The following is an 18,027-nucleotide window of genomic DNA, read 5'->3' as shown; positions in this document are numbered from 1 at the left end:
CACCCCCATTCAAAGAAAGTCCTTTTTAAAAGCAAATACTCCTAAGATAAGTTCTTCCTCAAATCGGCATTTTTCAAAATGCCAAAAGAATATTTTAAAAATCGAGAAAGAGAATAAATAAATAAATAAACAAACAAACAGTGAGGGAGAGTTCTATGGTCAAATAAACTCAGGAAATAGCAGTTAAATTATGTGAAATAGATCTCTTGTCAGGGGTCTTAATACATTAATATTCATTGTGGATCTTTAAGAGTGGGCTTTTAGTACATTTCCCAAAGATATCTGTCCTTGGAACTTTTTTTCTAGGACTATCTGGGGGCAAGTATTCTAAACACCCTATGACTTTATCTTCATTCATTAATTACCTTGAGTACTAGTTAATGTGTAACAGCCAGTAATTTCCTTCCTACTTCTGAACCCATAGATGTTTCTAAACTGGAGATTCCAGTAATACACAGTCATTTGAAGCATGATAATGTACATTTCTTAAAATTTTATGTGGTCACCATCAGATAGAGTTTTCACCTCTACTTTTTTGTTGTTTTTGGTTTAATTCATTATCTAATATAAATGAAGCACCTGCAGTGTGTGTGTGTGTGTGTGTGTGTGTGTGTGTGTGTGTGTGTGTGTGTACTAGAGGCCCGATGCATGAAATTCATGCAAGAGTAGGCCTTCCTTCCCCTGGCTGCTGGCGCCAGCTTCCCTCTGGTACCCGGGCCCTGGGCTTCCCTCGCAGCCTCGGCTTCATCCAGAAGGTCGTCCAGTCTAATTAGCATATTATGCTTTTATTATTATAGATAATTGATTTCAGAGAGGAAGGGAAAGGGAGAGAGAGATAGAAACATCAATGATGAGAGAGAATCATGGCTGCCTCCTGCACTCCTCACACTGGGGATCGAGCCCACAACCCGGGCATGTTCCCCAACCAGGAATCAAACTGTGACCTCCTGGTTCATAGGTCGACACTCAACCACTGAGCCATGCTGGCTAGGCCACTTGCAGTTTTTTCAACATGGGTTCTCTTCCATTTGTTCAGATGGTGACTTGATAAGGCACAGGCCAACTGTTTTTGGAGTATTCACTGGAAAAAGCAGTACTCAGATTCTGACTTTGAATTTTCAGCATTAATAGTGTGTCAAGTCCATATACATAGCATAATATAATCCTGATGTAGTCACACAATGACTACAATAATACTAGATAGAATAATAATAAATAAGGCTAATTAATAAATCACACAGGAGAGTTACAGAATTATAAACTCAAATACACCTTAGTAATCATTTAGTCCAATCCCTGTATGTAATGAATATGAAGATAAGAGAGGTTACATACGTAGCATATTCAAAGTCAGGGTGCTGGAGACCATTTAAAACTTACACACAATTTTTATTTCATGCCTGTCTTTTCCCCTTTAATGCTGACAAGACTTGGCATTAAAATTTTTAGTTCTTGTCGAAACCAGTTTGGCTCAGTGGATAGAATGTCGGCCTGCGGACTGAAAGGTCCCGGGTTCGATTCCAGTCAAGGGCATGTACCTTGGTTGCCAGCACATCCCCAGTAGGAGGTGTGCAGGAGGCGGCTGATCGATGTTTCTCTCCCATCGATGTTTCTAACTCTCTATCCCTCTCCCTTTCTCTCTGTAGAAAATCAATAAAATATATTTTTTTAAAAATAAAAAATTTTTAGTTCTTGTTGGAATCTCCAGTTTAGAAATTATACAAATGAAAGAATTTGATCTGTTCTAAACCATTTACAGTGACTCAAAGAAATACAACATGGTTATTTCCTGACAGCCATTTTTCCTTTTCTTTTTGTCTAACATGTATTTGATTTATAAAGAACATAAGAATTATTAAAATCTACATGGCAAAGAAGGAAACTCCTACTTTAAAAGGAAGAAGCTATATTTGTATTTTACTTTAAAGAAGTAAACTTTTGTTTTGTGTTCTAGACCTTGCCTTGATTTTCTGGCATCAATTCAGTGTTCTAGTTCTCGTTATGGATCTGGACGACAAAGGTTGAGGACAGTGTTCTTAGAGAGATAAAAGCGACTGCTCATGCCCACAGGGCATGGACTAAGACTAGGATCTCCTTCCATTTATCTTCATTGCCTTTTTCTAATTTATGACCAGTGGGTCATAGAAGGTCTTATTATGTAGAGCAGGCCCTCAAATGCCATCCTATATAATAAAATCGACCAAACAGTGGAACAACCAGTCGCTATAACATGCACTGACCACCAGGGGGGACTCAATGCATGAGCTGCCCCCAGCCAGCAGGCACCAGGCCAGCCAAGGTGGGTGCCAGTGGTGGCGGGGCAATCAGAGGGTGGGGCAATCAGAGGGCGGGGCAGGTGAACGGGCAGCACTAAGTCAACCAAGGTGGGTGCCAGCAGGGGCCTCCCAATCACCCAGACAATTTCTCCACAGACTGGCCCTAATTGCTGGCCAGGCCTAGGGACCCTACACATGCACAAATTTTGTGCACTGAGCCTCTAGTCTCATTATAACCATGATGGGGGGAAAAAAACTGATTCCTGGCCAGGGTCACTATCTGTGTAGAGTTTGCAAATTCTCCCCATGCCTACATAGGTTTCTCCAGGCACTCTGGTTTTCTCCCACATCCCAAAGATGTGTCTGCAAGGTAAAATGGCGTGGCTACACATCCCAGTGGGAGTGAGCATGGGTGCATGTAAGTGGCCAGGCAATGAAAGTGAGTCCTGTCCACGGTGGATTCCTGCCTTACCAGGGCTGACAGAACAGGCTCCTGCCACCTAACCCTGAACTACAATAAGTGAGTTGGAATAGAATTATTTTACCTGTTTTTTGTTGTTGTTTTGTTAATCCTCACCGGAGGATATTTTCCCATTGATTTTTAGAGAAAGTGGAAGGGAGGGAGGGGGAGAAAGAGAAACATCAGTGTGAAAGAGACATAGTGATTGGTTGCCTCCTGCATGCACCAGGGGATAGAACCTGCAACCCAGGGATGTGCACTTGTCAAGGATGGAACCTGTGACTCTTTGGTTTGGGGGCTGACACTCTAACTACTGAACCACACTGGCCAGAGCCTTACTTGTTTTTATTCATCTTTTTTATTTTTATTTTTTTTAAATATCTTTATTGATTTCAGAGAGGAAGGGAGAGGGAAAGAGAGATAGAAACATCAATGATGAGAGAGAATCATTGATTGGCTGCCTCCTGCACCTCCTCCAATGGGGATCAAGCCAGCAACCCAGGCATGTGCCCTTGACCGGAATTGAACCCGGGACTCCTCAGTCTGCAGGCTGATGCTCTATCCACTGAGCCAAACCAGCCAGGGCATTTTTTTTAAATTTCTTTATTGATTACGGTGTTACATATGTGTCCTTATTCTCCCATTATCCCCCTAAGCCCCCCTCATGCCCTCACCCCCCTGTTGTCTGTGTCCATTGGTTAGGCTTATATGCATGCATACAAGTCCTTGGGTTGATCTCTCCACCTTACCCCCACCCTCCCCTACCTTCCCTCTGAAGTTTACTGGTCTGATCAATGTTTCTCTGTCTCTGGATCTATTTTTGTTCATCAGTTTATGTTGTTCATTATATTCCATAAATGAGTGAAATCATGTGATATTTATCTTTCTCTGCCTGGCTTATTTCACTTAGCATAATGCTCTCCAGTTCCATCCATGCTGTTGAAAATGGCAAGAACTCCTTCTTTTTTACCACAGCGTAGTATTCCACTGGGTAGATGTACCACAGTTTTTTAATCCACTCATCTGCTGATGGGCACTTAGGCTGTTTCCAAATCTTAGCTATTGTAAATTGTGCTGCTATGAACATAGGGGTGCATATGTCCTTTCTAATTAGTGTTTCTAGTTTCTTGGGATATATTCCTAGAAGTGGGATCAGTGGGTCAAATGGGGGTTCCATTTTTAGTTTTTTGAGGAAACTCCATACTGTTCTCTACAGTGGCTGCACCAGTCTGCATTCCCACCAGCAGTGCACAAAGGTTCCTTTTTCTCCGCATCCTTGCCAGCACTTGTCGTTTGTTGATTTGTTGATGATAGCCATTCTGACAGGTGTGAGATGGTATCTCATTGTCGTTTTGATTTGCATCTCTTGGATGATTAGTGACTTTGAGCATGTTTTCATATGCCTCTTGTCCAGCCAGGGCATTTTTATTCATCTTTATTAAATGTATGTATAGCTGACATTTATTTCAATGTTTAATATTAGAAACTTTTCAGGTCCTAGCTGGTTTGGATCAGTGGATAGAGCATCCGCCTGCAAATTGTAGGATCCTGTGTTCAATTCTGGTCCAGAGCATGTACTCAATTGCAAGCACTCAATCCCTGGCCCTGATGGGGACCATTCGGAAGGCAACCAAGTGATGTGTCTCTCTCACACTGATGTTTCTCTCTCTGTGTCACTACCCTTCTTCCCTTTCCACTCTCTCTCTCAAAAAAAAAAAAAAAAAATCAATGGAGCCCTAACCTGTTTGGCTCAGTGGATAGAGCGTCAGTCAGCGGACTCAAGGGTCCCAGGTTCGATTCCGGTCAAGGGCATATACTTTGGTTGCGGGCACATCCCCAGTAGGGGGTGTGCAGGAGGCAGCTGATTGATGTTTCTCTCTCATTGATGTTTCTAACTCTTTATCCCTCTCCCTTCCTCTCTTTAAAGAATCAATAAAATATATTTTAAAAAATCAATGGAATAATATCCTTAGGTGAGAATTAACCAAAATAACAAACAAACAAAATAAGTGTTTCAGGTCTTTATTTAGAAGTTTGGTGATGTTTTTGTGACTGTGCCATGGGAACTTAACTCTTGTTTTTACCAATTTTGCTGAAATTGGTATACATCATTTTGCTGAAAGTCAGTTTCCAAGAACCTATCAATGATGTGAAGTGGGGACTTATGTACTTATTTTTACTAAGCTGTGTCATGTGAAGCATAGTGGTTTAGAGCAGTGGCTCCTAAGTCTGACCTCCCAGGACAGAATCTCAATTCCATCCACTTCCTAGTTGTGTGATCTTGGCATGGCATGTAACCTTTCCTGAGCCACAGTTTCTTTATCTGAAAATGAATTCAACCATAGAACCTATCAATTAGAATAACAATATATTGTGATGATTAAGTAAGATAATCTATATAAAACATTTAGTCCTGACAAAGAGAAAAGGAGCCTCTGAGAGTCTGAAATTGGCCTGGCTCCATCAACTGGGCCTACCTGTTGATAGGAGCTGCCCTGGCTCTCACCGTTAGGCCATGTTGTTCTTCTGTTGAATATTAATCATTCCACAGCACACCAGCATCAGACGAGGCCACTCAGTAACCCTGAAGGATAAAAACAAAACCCCTCTGTAATCATGTCTGAACTCAGACAAAATCACAAAGATTGTCCAAACCACAAATGACTAAATACTTCCCTAACCTGGCTAATTTGAGTGACTGCTGCTTCTTTACCAATGAATACCTCTACATAAAAATGATAATGATAACTAATCATAGAATTTGTCAAGTGCTCAGAAAAGCTGGAAAGAGTCCTGGGCTGTCAGGTGTTAAAATAGGCAATTAAAGCAACAACGAGCCAAAATTTGGAGGTAACAGTAAAGCCTCTAATCTGTTGTTGCAATTGCATAAGCAAGAGTCTAAACCTGGTGAAAGCACTGATTCCCGCTGTTCCATTACACCCACGAAATGGCATGTTGGTTGATGGTCAATGGACCGGCACAAACATGAAGGTCTGGAGGTCTCCATGAAGGAGGTTGGAATAGAATTATTTTATTTGATTTTTGTTGTTGTTTTTTAAAATAAAATTTAAAAACAATACAAAAGGCTCCTGCAGATTTATGTTGGAGTGGACAAGTACTGGGTGCTAAGTCAGAGTGGGAAAGTTTCTGAATAAGGAGACCTCTAAATAGAGAGGTGGGGGGAGGAAGGGGGCAAGAGGGACCTGAGTCCTTGACTGCAACTTCCTTCAGAGACTGCCTTCCAATGGCTGGGCACACCAAGTCTAGTGCGGAGAGGGCAGTTTTTCCTTGTGAAGCTGCCAAGTAAAGTCTTGGTAGTTGCTTATGGTCAGGCCTGAAAAATCACACATGGAATTTTAATGAGGAACTGTATTCATCAGAATTATCCTTATTTCCTGACAGCAAGGCTCCACTCTTCCCAAATCATATTATAAAGCTCAAATCCTATAATAAATGTTACTTCTAATACCTTCTTAGTGAGACATCTCCCAAGTTTCAGTAATCATGTGACCTCAGGAGTGTTCTGGTGGTAAGAGAATGCTCCATAAATACCAGGTGGGATAAAGTAGGATTACAGTTGTATGAGAAACAGAGAGTTTATTCTTGTATTACTGCTTATTCATTATTGTATCATTTTCCATAGAAACAACTGTAAACCTACTTTTGCTCCAGCCTGTATTAACTATACACAGCTACATTTCTCATAACTCTGTTCAGCACTATTCATCCTCTACTGTCTATACGTCAACATACTGACCTTTATCGAACTTTTCCAACATGACGTACTTCCTTAAACAATAAGGCCTTGAATGAACTCTTTCTTCTACCTGCTGAGACTGGATATACAAATGGACATGGCCTGACCATAAAGACAAAAATAGGACTCTGGCGCTGACCGGGTACCTCAGTTGGTTGGACTGTCTTCCCGCACATCCAAAGGTTTCAGGTTTGATTCAGTCAGGGCACATACTTAGGTTGCAGGCTCAATCCCTGGCCAGGGTGCATACAGGAGGCAGCCAATAATGTTTCTCTCTCTCTCTTTCCTCTCTCTCTCTCCCCCACCCCCTTCCTCTCTCTCTAAAATCAATAAAAACATATCCTCAGGTGAATATTTAAAACAAATAGGACTCTGATCCACAATCTGCAGCAACCGTCCCAGGAAACCAACCTATTATTCCATTGTAACTAGCCTGGGAAGCCTTCTATAAGTCAAACTTGTAGGAAGTTCGACAGCTAGCACTAGCAACAATTCAAGAAGCCAAATAATAATCCCTATAATAATTGTCCCAAAATAACAGTTTTCCTAATTTTTTCAATGCTTCCAATTTAGTACCAACTAAAGAAAACCAAATATGCACCCCTAACCAATATGATAGGATGTCACACTTCTAGGTAGAATAGGGGTTCAGAGCATGCCACCCCCAAACTGGCCACTTTGCATGTTAATTATTTTGAGTTTAAGGCATTTGGAAAATGGCAGATGCAAGAAGAGCACTCAGATCTTCCCTTTTCTTCCTCAGAGCAGGAGATAAAACTCCCATCAGAAAGATCCACCTCCCTATGCCAGGAGGAAGGAAGACATTCTTACCACCAGAAATGGGGACTCAAGGCCAACATAAATCTGTACAAACAAACCTTATTAAACTAACCCTTATCTTCCTAGTCACTTTTCCACAATTAACGGCCTTAGCCCAAATCCCTTTGTCTTTTTTTGAAGCATTTCAAAATCATTAGTGTACTTTATTACACACCTCTCCTTTTGGAAAATATTATTTCCCAGGTCAGTCTTTGTTCATTCTGTTATTCCTCTCTATGCTTCCTTTATCCATGTGCAGTTTTGCCATGTTCTTATACATGGAGTTTTTAACCTAAGGACTGTCCTCATTTGGTCTTCAATTGAGTAAGTTACATTCTGGTATCTAAATCAATTGCTAAAGCAGTGCTTTTGTTTAAAAAACAAACGAATGCATCAAACATAAATATAAACCTTATAAATAAAAGTCAATTGTATTCACACAGAGCTTGTTTAGAAAAATTGAGATTTAATACTTTCATTTTTTTCTTGCAATTTGTGACCCAGCCAATGTTACCTAAATCATTTCTGTCTTGTTTGCTCACTTGTAAAATGGAGATAATAGTACTCACCTCACAAGATTGGCTCTAAGATTAATAATGGTGACTCCTGGTTGTTAGCATTAGTTTTATCCTTTGCACTCCTTATATTTAAAAAGAGTTATTTTTTGAAAAAGAAAAAACTAATGGTTGTTCTAGGAGTAATATTCACTTCAGATAAATATAAAATGATCTTTGAAGTAGCCAAGCACAAGAGATTCCTAAGAAAAGTAAATTTTTGTTCATTTGTCTTCAGACAAATCTGGGTTGGAATTGGCTTTTCTTCCCCTTTGGGAGAAAGTCACAGTTGGTAGTACTTATACCCTCTTTAGATCGATTTCCTCCCTTTCAAAACCGGGATAATACCATCTACTTCAAAAGGTTGTAAAAAGTAAATGAGGAGATGTATGTGACCTGTCTACCAGGGGTTTAAGAATTTAGAGGTCAATAAAGGATAATTAAAAGTAATGTTGCTCATTAATTAAAAAAAAAAACATTTTAGGATCCCTCACTACTAGCGGTGCATAAAAGTTATTAATCCTCAGTTTTTACCCGAACCTTAGGGAAGAGTACAGAGGGTATAAGAGTGCACACGTAGAAACACTTCAGAACCGCTACTGCAAGGAACTGAATTCTTCGTCTTCCTTGCACCCAGGAGCCGGAGAACAGCAGGCAGGTTTGCGCATGCGCAACCACGCCCCGCCAGCCGGCCGCGGGCTCAACTCCGCGCCAAAGGCGCCTGCTTGTGCGCCTGCGCCGTGACCCAGACGCGGGACGAGCTGGGTTGTGAACCATGGCGTGGGTACCCGCGGAATCTGCAGTGGAAGAGTTGATGCCCCGGCTGTTGCCAGTGGAGCCCTGCGACTTGACAGAAGGTTTCGACCCCTCCATCCCTCCGAGGACGCCTCAGGAATACTTGAGGCGGGTCCAGTGAGTGACTTGGCCTGTGCGGGTGGGCGGGCGCCCTTCCTGTTCCCCGCGGGCGCCGCGCGCCCCGTCCAGCCCGCAGGGTGATGAAGCCCCGCCTCGGTTCCGTCCAGTCTCAGCTGCGGTCGGATCCAGATCACTTGATCACGACTTTACGTGGGCGAGTTTCTATGAACTTACTTATAATTAAACTTGAGTACCCATGACAAGATAATTTAAGAAATAGATTGATGAGTACCTCAATTGTAGTTCTGAACTATTTTTTCTGATTTCATACTGAACTGTAGAAATTGATAGCTTGTTTGATTACACGTGAACAAAGCACATGTAATCACATCTCTTGCATTTGTTACTTACTTGTAGGATCGAAGCCGCTCAGTGTCCAGACGTTGTGGTGGCTCAAATTGACCCAAAGAAGTTGAAAAGGAAGCAAAGTGTGAATGTTTCTGTGAGTTTTATTACCCGTCTGGGAATTTTTTACCCCCCACAAATTAAAAGTCCAAGGTTCTTCCTATGGTATCCAACAGTATCTATCAGTTAAGATGTATGCAGTATTTGACAACTACTCCCTGATAAGTTAGACATTTGCTTGTATTTTTTCCTCCAAAAGGTCAATTGTCATTTACTGCCACAAGAAGCCCTCAGTAACCCTGGCATTTGTAGAGATTTGCTCTTCATACTTAGGGGACATGATCCAATCCTAAAGAAGTCTTTAAATGGGTCCTTTATGCTAACCTTTATTCTTTTTATTTTTTAAAATATATTTTTATTGATTTCAGAGAGGAAAGGAGAGGGAGAGAGAGGTAGAAACATCAATAATGAGAGAATCATTGATGGGCTGCCTCCTGCATGCCCCCCTACTGGGGATCAAGCCCGCGCTGCGCATTTGCCCTGACTGGGAATCAACTGTGACCTCCTGGTTCATACACTCAACCACTGAGCCACACAGGCAGGGCATAACCTTTATTCTTAAGTAAACTTGTCCAGTTATCTTCATAATTTTTACCGTACTATTTAATTTTAGTGTGGTTTGCTGCAAATTATGTTCAGATTTTGACTGGGTGTGTTTTTGTTTTTAAGAAAAGAAACCCATATATCTTAACCTTTTTTTAGCTACTTGTACACTGAACATTTTCATTCATTTATCGGGCACATATTTTACCAGCCAGCTAGGTTGTGCCTGGCACTGGGAATAAACAGAGGATGAGACAGAAAAGGCCCCTATCCTTATAGAGTTTGCACTCTTCTGAGGAAGACAGATGATAAATGAACAAATTAAATAATTATATATTGTGACTGCTGTGTGAAGAAAATTAACATACGTAATGACCAGTAAATAACAGGGAGAACTACTTTAGATAGTCACAGAAGGTCTCTCTTGAGAATGTGAATTTAAATTCAAGTCAAAGGAGAGCAGCAGTTTTATTTTGTTTTAATATATTTTATTGATTTTTTACAGAGAGGAAGGGAGAGAGATAGTTAGAAACATCGATCAGCTGCTTCCTGCACACTCCCCACTGGGGATGTTCCCGCTACCAAGGTACATGCCTTTGGTCAGAATCAGACCTGGGGCCCTTGAGTCCGCAGGCCGACATTTTATCCACTGAGCCAAACTGGTTAGGGCAGAGCAGTAGTTTTAAATTGTGTTAAATCCTTTTCCTTTTATGTTCTAAGTAATTCCTTTATCTGATATTTGTAATTAACACATTTTAATTCAGACACTCAATGTTTCATATAAGTATTTTTTTAGTTGATGCAAGATAATGCCTTATATACCTGGCTTTAAAAAGTGACCGCACTAAGTTTTTTTGTGTGTGTTTTTTAAATATATTTTTATTGATTTCAGAGAGGAAGGGAGAGGGAGAGAGAGATAGAAACATCAATGACAAGAGAGAATCATTGATTGGCTGCCTCCTGCATGCTCCTTACTGGGGATCGAGCCCGAAACCTGGGCATGTGCCCTTGAACAGAATGGAACCCAGGACCCTTCTGTCCACAGGCTGATGCTCTATCCACAGCCAAACCGGCTAGGGCTGCACTAAGTTTTATTTCAAGGCAATATGTGATCAATTGTGAATTATGTATTGTTTTAGGAAATAGAAGTAGACCTTTCAGGATCAAATGTCTTAAATTATTTGCGTATGTTCTGCCTATACTGAAATAGTTTATTTGGGACTTATCTTTTTGTTTCAGACTTTTGCTATTCTAGAAAGGTAGGACTAGATTATATCTTTAGTACTCATAGCAGGTAGATTTCTTAGATATTACAACTATAAACATTCCAGATTGCTTTTATTAAAGTGACTAAATAAGGATCTTTTCCTAACATTTTATTTTTTTAAATAATGTTTTTATTTATTTTAGAGAGAGAGAGAGGGAGAGAGAGAAATACTGATCAGTTGCATACACCCTAACCAGGGATGGAACCCACAAATTGGGCATGTGCCCTGACCAGGAATCAAACCAGCAACCTTTTGTTTCATGGTATGAAACTCAACCAATTGAGCTGCATGGGCCAGGGCTCCTAACACTTTAAACTCAGACATAAATAGTAAAGTGAAATGCCTACCTACTTTTTTTGCATCAGCAAAAAGTACTTTTTTTAATAGTCTTAATCATTTACTGTATTATCCAATGTTCATGTTGATTTTACTTCTCAGAGGCCTGAGATGCTAGTTACAACACTAACATTGATTCTAAAAATTACAAACTGATCTCTAGCTTTCAGGATGCCAACCTGCTCCTCAAGGCTATTCCCCCACACTTCAGTGGCAGCAGCAACAAGTGGCACAATTTTCAACTATTCGACAGGTAAGTGTACTTTAATTATTTAATCAAATTAAGTCCCTCAGATTTATTTCTGCATTTAGACTTTAGTTCAAAAAGTAAGATTTTTTATTGTGAACTGTAAAGAAAAGAATATTTATGAATCAATTACCAAATTATTATAATCATTAGACATAATACAGTTTGAAACGTATTTTCCAAGTTTTAGGATTATTAGAATGTTGTACAACAATTAATTTCTTTTCAGTCATCCGTTCTCTGAAGCTCAGTGTCTAACTCTTCTTCCTACAGAGTGTGAACAGACATAGAAGTCACTGGAAATCACAACAGTTGGATAGTAATGTGACCATGGTATGTAAGTTTCTCTGTTTACATTGCACAGTGTGTACGTATTTGAAATAGTCCATATTTACTTCCAGTCTTTAAAGATTCATTTACTTAGTCCATATTACTTTCTTTTTTTCCCGTCTCACTTAATAGTAACAATTCCATTATATTAGTGGCCTTAAAAGTATAAAATTAGTAATGCAAGTTGTTATTTTATATCCGTTTTGATCCACAGCATTTTAGGAGATTTTGGATAGGTCAGTGATGGCGAACCTATGACACGCGTGTCAGCACTGACACACGTAGCCATTTCTGATGACACGCGGCCGCATGCCGAGGATGAAACATTTGCGACTAGTCTTGGAGTTAGTTTTTTCCTCAAAGTGACACACTACCCGAGTTATGCTCAGTTTTTTGGCGAAGTTTGACACACCAAGCTCAAAAGGTTGCCCATCACTGGGATAGGTAATTGTTAGGCCTCCACAAAGTTGTTTATTTTGTTATTGATAATCCTTACCCGAGGATATTATTTCCATTGATTTTTTTTTCATTTTTTTTATTTCAAGAATAACGATTTTAAATATAATGTTACATGCAATAAACCTTAATCTTTTTTACAAAATGATCTTAAATATAATGTTACATGCAATAAACAATATCTTCAAGAAAAACGATTTTAATATGACAATGTTACATGCAATAAACACCAGTTACTCATGAAAAATGACTTTACATATAATAATAAAAACATAATATGCAAATCGACCGAACGGCTGAACAGCAGAACGACTGTCTGGACAGCCTTCCGGATGACCTTCCAGAAGAAGCCGGGGCTGCAGCTGTGAGATTGAGGAAGCTGCCGTGGCTGCGCAGGAGTGATTGAGGCATGGCTGCGAAGGCCTACTCTTGCACGAATTTCGTGCATTGGGCCTCTAGTATAATAATAAAAACATATTTAGAAAGAAAAGAATGCTAACAAGAACGAAGGAGGTTTTTTCCAGGGAAGGAGACATGATTATATACCTCACATACTTGATGGGCTGTCTAATCAAAGAAGAAATAGATACATTTTGCATTGCCAGAGGAAAAAGCAGGATCAGTGGGGAGCACTCAGCCAAATATAACTATCTTAATAAAACTATTTTTATTTGTATACATCACTTTGCACCTTACTTTGCAAAGCCTCGGCCAGCCCTGGTTACCTGAGCCTTGGGCGGCCCTGGACGGCTGGGCAGCTGCCATCCGAGGCTTGCCTGCGCCTTGGGCCAGCTCTGGGCCACACCAGCTGGGCTTCCCCCCTTTTTTTAAATCTATATTTCAATTATAGTTGATATACAATATGATATTAATTTCAGATGTACACCAGGGCAATACTTTTAACCTTTTAGGGAGTTTCATATTTTTCCTAAGAAATCAAATGAAAGCTATTAATCTGCAGAGGGACAAAATGCACCTATACACATAATTTTGCTCAGTTTCAGGTGGTTCATAGATTTCAAATTTTAGAAGCAGCTTCGAGGTAGTTCTTCCTAACATCTTTTACAGGGTAACATATTGGTGTAAATGGAAGAGCCCACTCGCATAATCTTCCTGAGACTACCAGCTAAAAGCTGAGATTCAATATGTGGCCTCTCCATACCAGTTGGAAATTCTCTCTTAAAAAAGAGTGAAAGAATTATCATCACTTGCCCAGACCATTTAACTCATCAAAGATATAGCTGGGACCTTCCTGACCCCCATATAAATATTCTTCTGCCCTCTAGGGACCCCCATGTAGGTGTCCCTGATGGCAGGCTGCTCTGTAAATAACGAAGATGGTTTTGATTTAAATAGTTAATTATTTTTTAAAAAGTATAGCTGGGAGCCACTGAACTTTGTCTTACTCTAAAGCCTTTCTCTATGCTGTGAAGCCTCATAGTAAAAAAGGAGGTGGGGGTAGGTAGGTAGATATATTATTTTTTTCTTACTCAGAATAAGGACTTTGTGTACATGCTTACTAATTAAAAAAAAGAAGCCACATCAGTAACATTATGATGATATAATTCTTAAAAATGAAATGACCTAACATAATTGATTCAATAAATTATGATCCACCAACACAGGAATATTACGTAATAACTAGAGGCCTGGTGCACAGATTCATGCACTGGTGAGGTCCCTCAGCCTGACCTGTTCCCCCTTGCAGTCTGGCCAGGCCTGCTGGGATTGGGTCAAAACTGGCAACCTGACATCCCCCGAGGGAGGTAGTAGTGCACAAAGCAGCAGGCGACCAGGAAAGAGCCCGAGCCCAGGCCAGGCGCCACGCCGCTCCCACTCATCCCGGCCCCGCTGCGCCTGCTGCTGCTGCTGTTCAGTAACACTGCGGAGGCGGGAGAGGCTTGTTTTTTAGAGAGAGAGAAAGGGAAAAGGAGAGAGAGAGAAAAAAAAAACCATCAAGAAACATCAATTGGCTGTCTCCTGCATGCCCCCTATTGGGGATCGGTCTGAAATCCTGGTATATTCCCTGACAGGGAATCAAACTGGCGCCTCTCGGTGCATGGGATGATGCTCAACTAACTGAGCCACACCGGCCAGCACTCTTATTAGCATTCTTAATGTGTATTCTTTTTCACACCAGTTTCCATGTTTATCGTCCTTTTTTGAGCATTCCCTTGCTTGTTAGTGTCCATTAAAGTAAAAATGTCCCACATATGGTATGACCAGTTGGGCACTGTAGTAGTTTGCTAGAGCCCCCATAGCAAAATACCACAAACTAGATAGCTTAACAAATAGTAATTTACTTTCTCATTAGGTTAGAAATCTAATATCAAAGTGTCAGTAGGTTTGGTTTCTCTCAAGGCCTCTCTCTTTGGCTTGCATATGCTGTCTTCTCATTGTTTGCATAGTCTTTCCTCTGTGCACACACATCCCCAGTGTCTCTCTGTGTGTCCAAATTTTCTCCTCTTCCAAGGACACCAGTCAGATTGGATTTGGGCCCATTTGGCAGTTTACCTAAATCACCTCTATAAAGGCCCTGTCTCCAAGTATAGTCACATCCTGAGGTACTGGGGATTAAGTTTTCAACATTTGAGTTTGGGGAGGGACATAATTTAATCCATTAACAGGCACCATATTTTTGTGTTGATGTGGTGGAACTATGGAAGAATCTTCATTTCTTTTTTCATGGTTCTGTATTTTAACAATATATAGAAATAAGTAAATTTTTTTTTTTTTCTTTTAGCCAAAATCTGAAGATGAAGAAGGCTGGAAAAAATTTTGTCTGGGTGAAAGGTTATGTTCTGAAGGGGCTGTTGAACCAGCTAAAAATGAAAGTCCTGGAATAGATTATATACAAGTAGGTGATAAGTAGTTAAAACAACAAAGTATTCTAGTTCTAGTGCATCTCTTTTTTTAATATATATTTTTATTGATTTCAGAGAGGAAGGGAGAGAGAAACATCAATGATGAGAGAGAATCATTGATTGGCTGCCTCCCACACACTCTACCCCGGGAATAGAACTGCAACCCAGGCATGTGCCCCATCCGGGAATTGAACCCTGACTTCCTGGTTCATCCTAGACGCTCAACCACGGTGCCATGCCAGTTGGGCCATCATCAGCAAGCTGCAACCTAGTCCAAGTCCAGTCCATAGCCTATTTTTTATACAGCTCATGAGCTAAGAATGGTTTTTATATTTTTTAAGGGTTATAAAAAACAAACTAATAATATGTGACTAAGACAGTGTGTGGCCTGCAAAGCCTAAAGTATTTACTTTGGTCATTTACAGAAAATATTTGCCAACCCCTGACTTAGCATATTACCTCTTTAATTTAAAAATTGGTATCCCAGTTTCTGAAACAACATACTGTGACATTTTTTAGGTTGGCTTCATATCATTAATGTTTTAATTAGATAGGATTTTTTTTTTAATTGTTAGTCATGGGTCGAACAATGAATGACAAGTGGCAGGGAAACAGGAAAACATATGACATGATGAGGGATGTTCTTAAAAATCCTTAGTAAATTTCGTATTCTGGAGATGGAATGCTGAGAGTACATTTAAATTTCATAAAGCTTCATAAATTATGTGGGCAACTCCTTCTTGTCCTTCAGGATTCACCTGCCCTCAAGTTTGCAGATGTTTCTATGGAACCCTCTGCATACATCAGCATTACTATTAACTCTATATTATGTTGTTCTGTTCTGTTGAATAGGTATTTATTGTGTGCTACATGGTACCACATTGTGTTTTTCCTATTTAAAACTAATTTATCCCCAAATGTAAAAGCTCCAAAAATCACTAAAAAGACTGAGAACTCAATTAAAAACAAACAATAGTCCAATAATACAAATAGACCTCACAGAAAGGAAATACAAATTGTTCTTATATGAGAAGATGCACAAACTCACTTGTAATAAAATGTAACTTGTAACTATATTGAGCTGCTATTTTTTCAGGTAATATATTGGCAAAGAAAGCTTGATATACTGTATTGATAGGGCTGGGAAAACAGGTATTCTCATATATGTGATGAGAGTGAAAAATAGATTCAGATCTCCAGGGGAACTAATTTGGCACTGTTTCTTATACAACCTATTCTTTTTTAAAATATATATATATACTTTTTATTTATTTTAGAGAGGGAGAGGGAGAGATAGATAGACACATCAATGATGAAAGAGAATCATTGATCAGCTGCCTGCCTCCTGAACGCCCCACACTGGGGATTGGGCTCACAATCTGGACATGTGCCCTAACCAGAAATTGAACCTTGACCTCCTGCTTCAACCACTGAGCCACGCTGGCTGGGCGCATGTCCTCTTAAGTTTCTCACAAGTCTATGCTATTTTCATAATCAATGCTTTCAGCATTAAGCTGCAAAGTAGAATTTAAAAATTTGAATCAGATTAGGTTTGAAAAAAGTCATTCTAATTCAGCTGCCCTTTATTCTTGAAAATATTGGCTTTAGCTGAAGATTCTTTTTAAATACTCAATGAACTATTTATTTGTGGGGGTGTTTTAATTGATTTTGAGAGAGAAAAACATTGATTGGTTGCTTCCCGCATGTGCCCCAACTGCGGATGGAACCTGCAACCTGGGTATGTGCCTTGACTGGGAATTGAACCGGCCACCTTTTAGTGAATTGGACAATGCTCCAACCAAGTCATACTAGACAAGGCTAGCTGAAGATTTTTTAAAAGATTGTATCAGCCCTGGCCAGTTTGCTCAGTGGTTACAGTGTTGGCCTGTAGACAGAGGGTTGAAGGTTCAATTCTGGTCAAAGGCACAGTCAAGGCCACGTACCCCGGTTGCAGGCCCAGTCCCTGGCCCCCAGTCACCAGCCCTTGTCAGGATGTGAGGGAGGCAACCAGTCGATGTGTCTCTGACATCAATGTTTCTCTCTGTCTTTCCCCCTCCCTTCCATACGCGCTAAAAAAATCAGTGGAAAAAAGTATCTTCAGATGAGGATTAACAAAAAAAAAAGTGTATCACATATTTATGTTATAGTATTAATAATATCAGTATCTTTTTAAAAAATTTTCATACTTTAACATTTTAATTACGGAAATAATTTTTTATTTTTAAATTTACATATTCAGATTTCAAGACATTATTTGGGGGGCATTACCAATGTAATACTTCATGGAACATTTTATTATAATAGGCAATAAAGGAATTTTGTTTTATAGCCGTTTTTGCTTCTAAATAATAGTGTGATGAAAAATCTACCAGTTTGAAAAAAAATTAAATCCCTCCTTATAACACTATTTAGTAAATTTCAATCTCATTTTCTTTCAGATTGGTTTTCCTCCCTTGCTTAGTATTGTTAGCAGAATGAATCAGGTAAAGTCTATCTAATAAGGATATATGCATTCTTTTGTTTGTGATGTGTGTGAAAGAATTTGAATACATTTACTGAATATTTATGCAAGACCCTGTCCTAAACTCTTGTGTGTGTGTTTTCTAAATTCTTTAACATTTCTTATTTAATCCTTAATGCCACCCTGTAGAGGGAGCTATTATTATTTTTTTAATATATATTTTATTGATTTTTTACAGAGAGGAAGGGAGAGGGATAGAGAGCTAGAAACATCGATGAGAGAGAAACATCGACCTGCTGCCTCCTGCACACCCCCTACCGGGGATGTGCCCGCAAC

The 18,027-nt window shown here is 39.8% G+C and overlaps 1 protein-coding gene across 1 annotated transcript in view; it reads left to right on the top strand.

Annotated features, from left to right (window-relative positions):
- Positions 1-8,619: 8,619 nt before the first annotated feature.
- The window catches only part of GEMIN2 (gem nuclear organelle associated protein 2), a 28,916-nt gene continuing 19,508 nt past the window's right edge, over positions 8,620-18,027 (top strand). The window contains exons 1-6 of the mRNA XM_008160810.3: positions 8,620-8,778; positions 9,139-9,223; positions 11,497-11,586; positions 11,854-11,913; positions 15,110-15,223; positions 17,669-17,713. Coding sequence (XP_008159032.1) covers positions 8,642-8,778; positions 9,139-9,223; positions 11,497-11,586; positions 11,854-11,913; positions 15,110-15,223; positions 17,669-17,713 — 531 coding nt within the window. The 5' untranslated portion in view covers positions 8,620-8,641. The remainder of the gene's footprint in view (positions 8,779-9,138; positions 9,224-11,496; positions 11,587-11,853; positions 11,914-15,109; positions 15,224-17,668; positions 17,714-18,027) is intronic.

Source organism: Eptesicus fuscus, chromosome 2 (genome assembly GCF_027574615.1).
Source record: "Eptesicus fuscus isolate TK198812 chromosome 2, DD_ASM_mEF_20220401, whole genome shotgun sequence".
NCBI lineage: Eukaryota > Metazoa > Chordata > Mammalia > Chiroptera > Vespertilionidae > Eptesicus > Eptesicus fuscus.
Note: the sequence above shows the minus strand (reverse complement) of the source record. Positions and strands in the feature narration are given on the sequence as shown.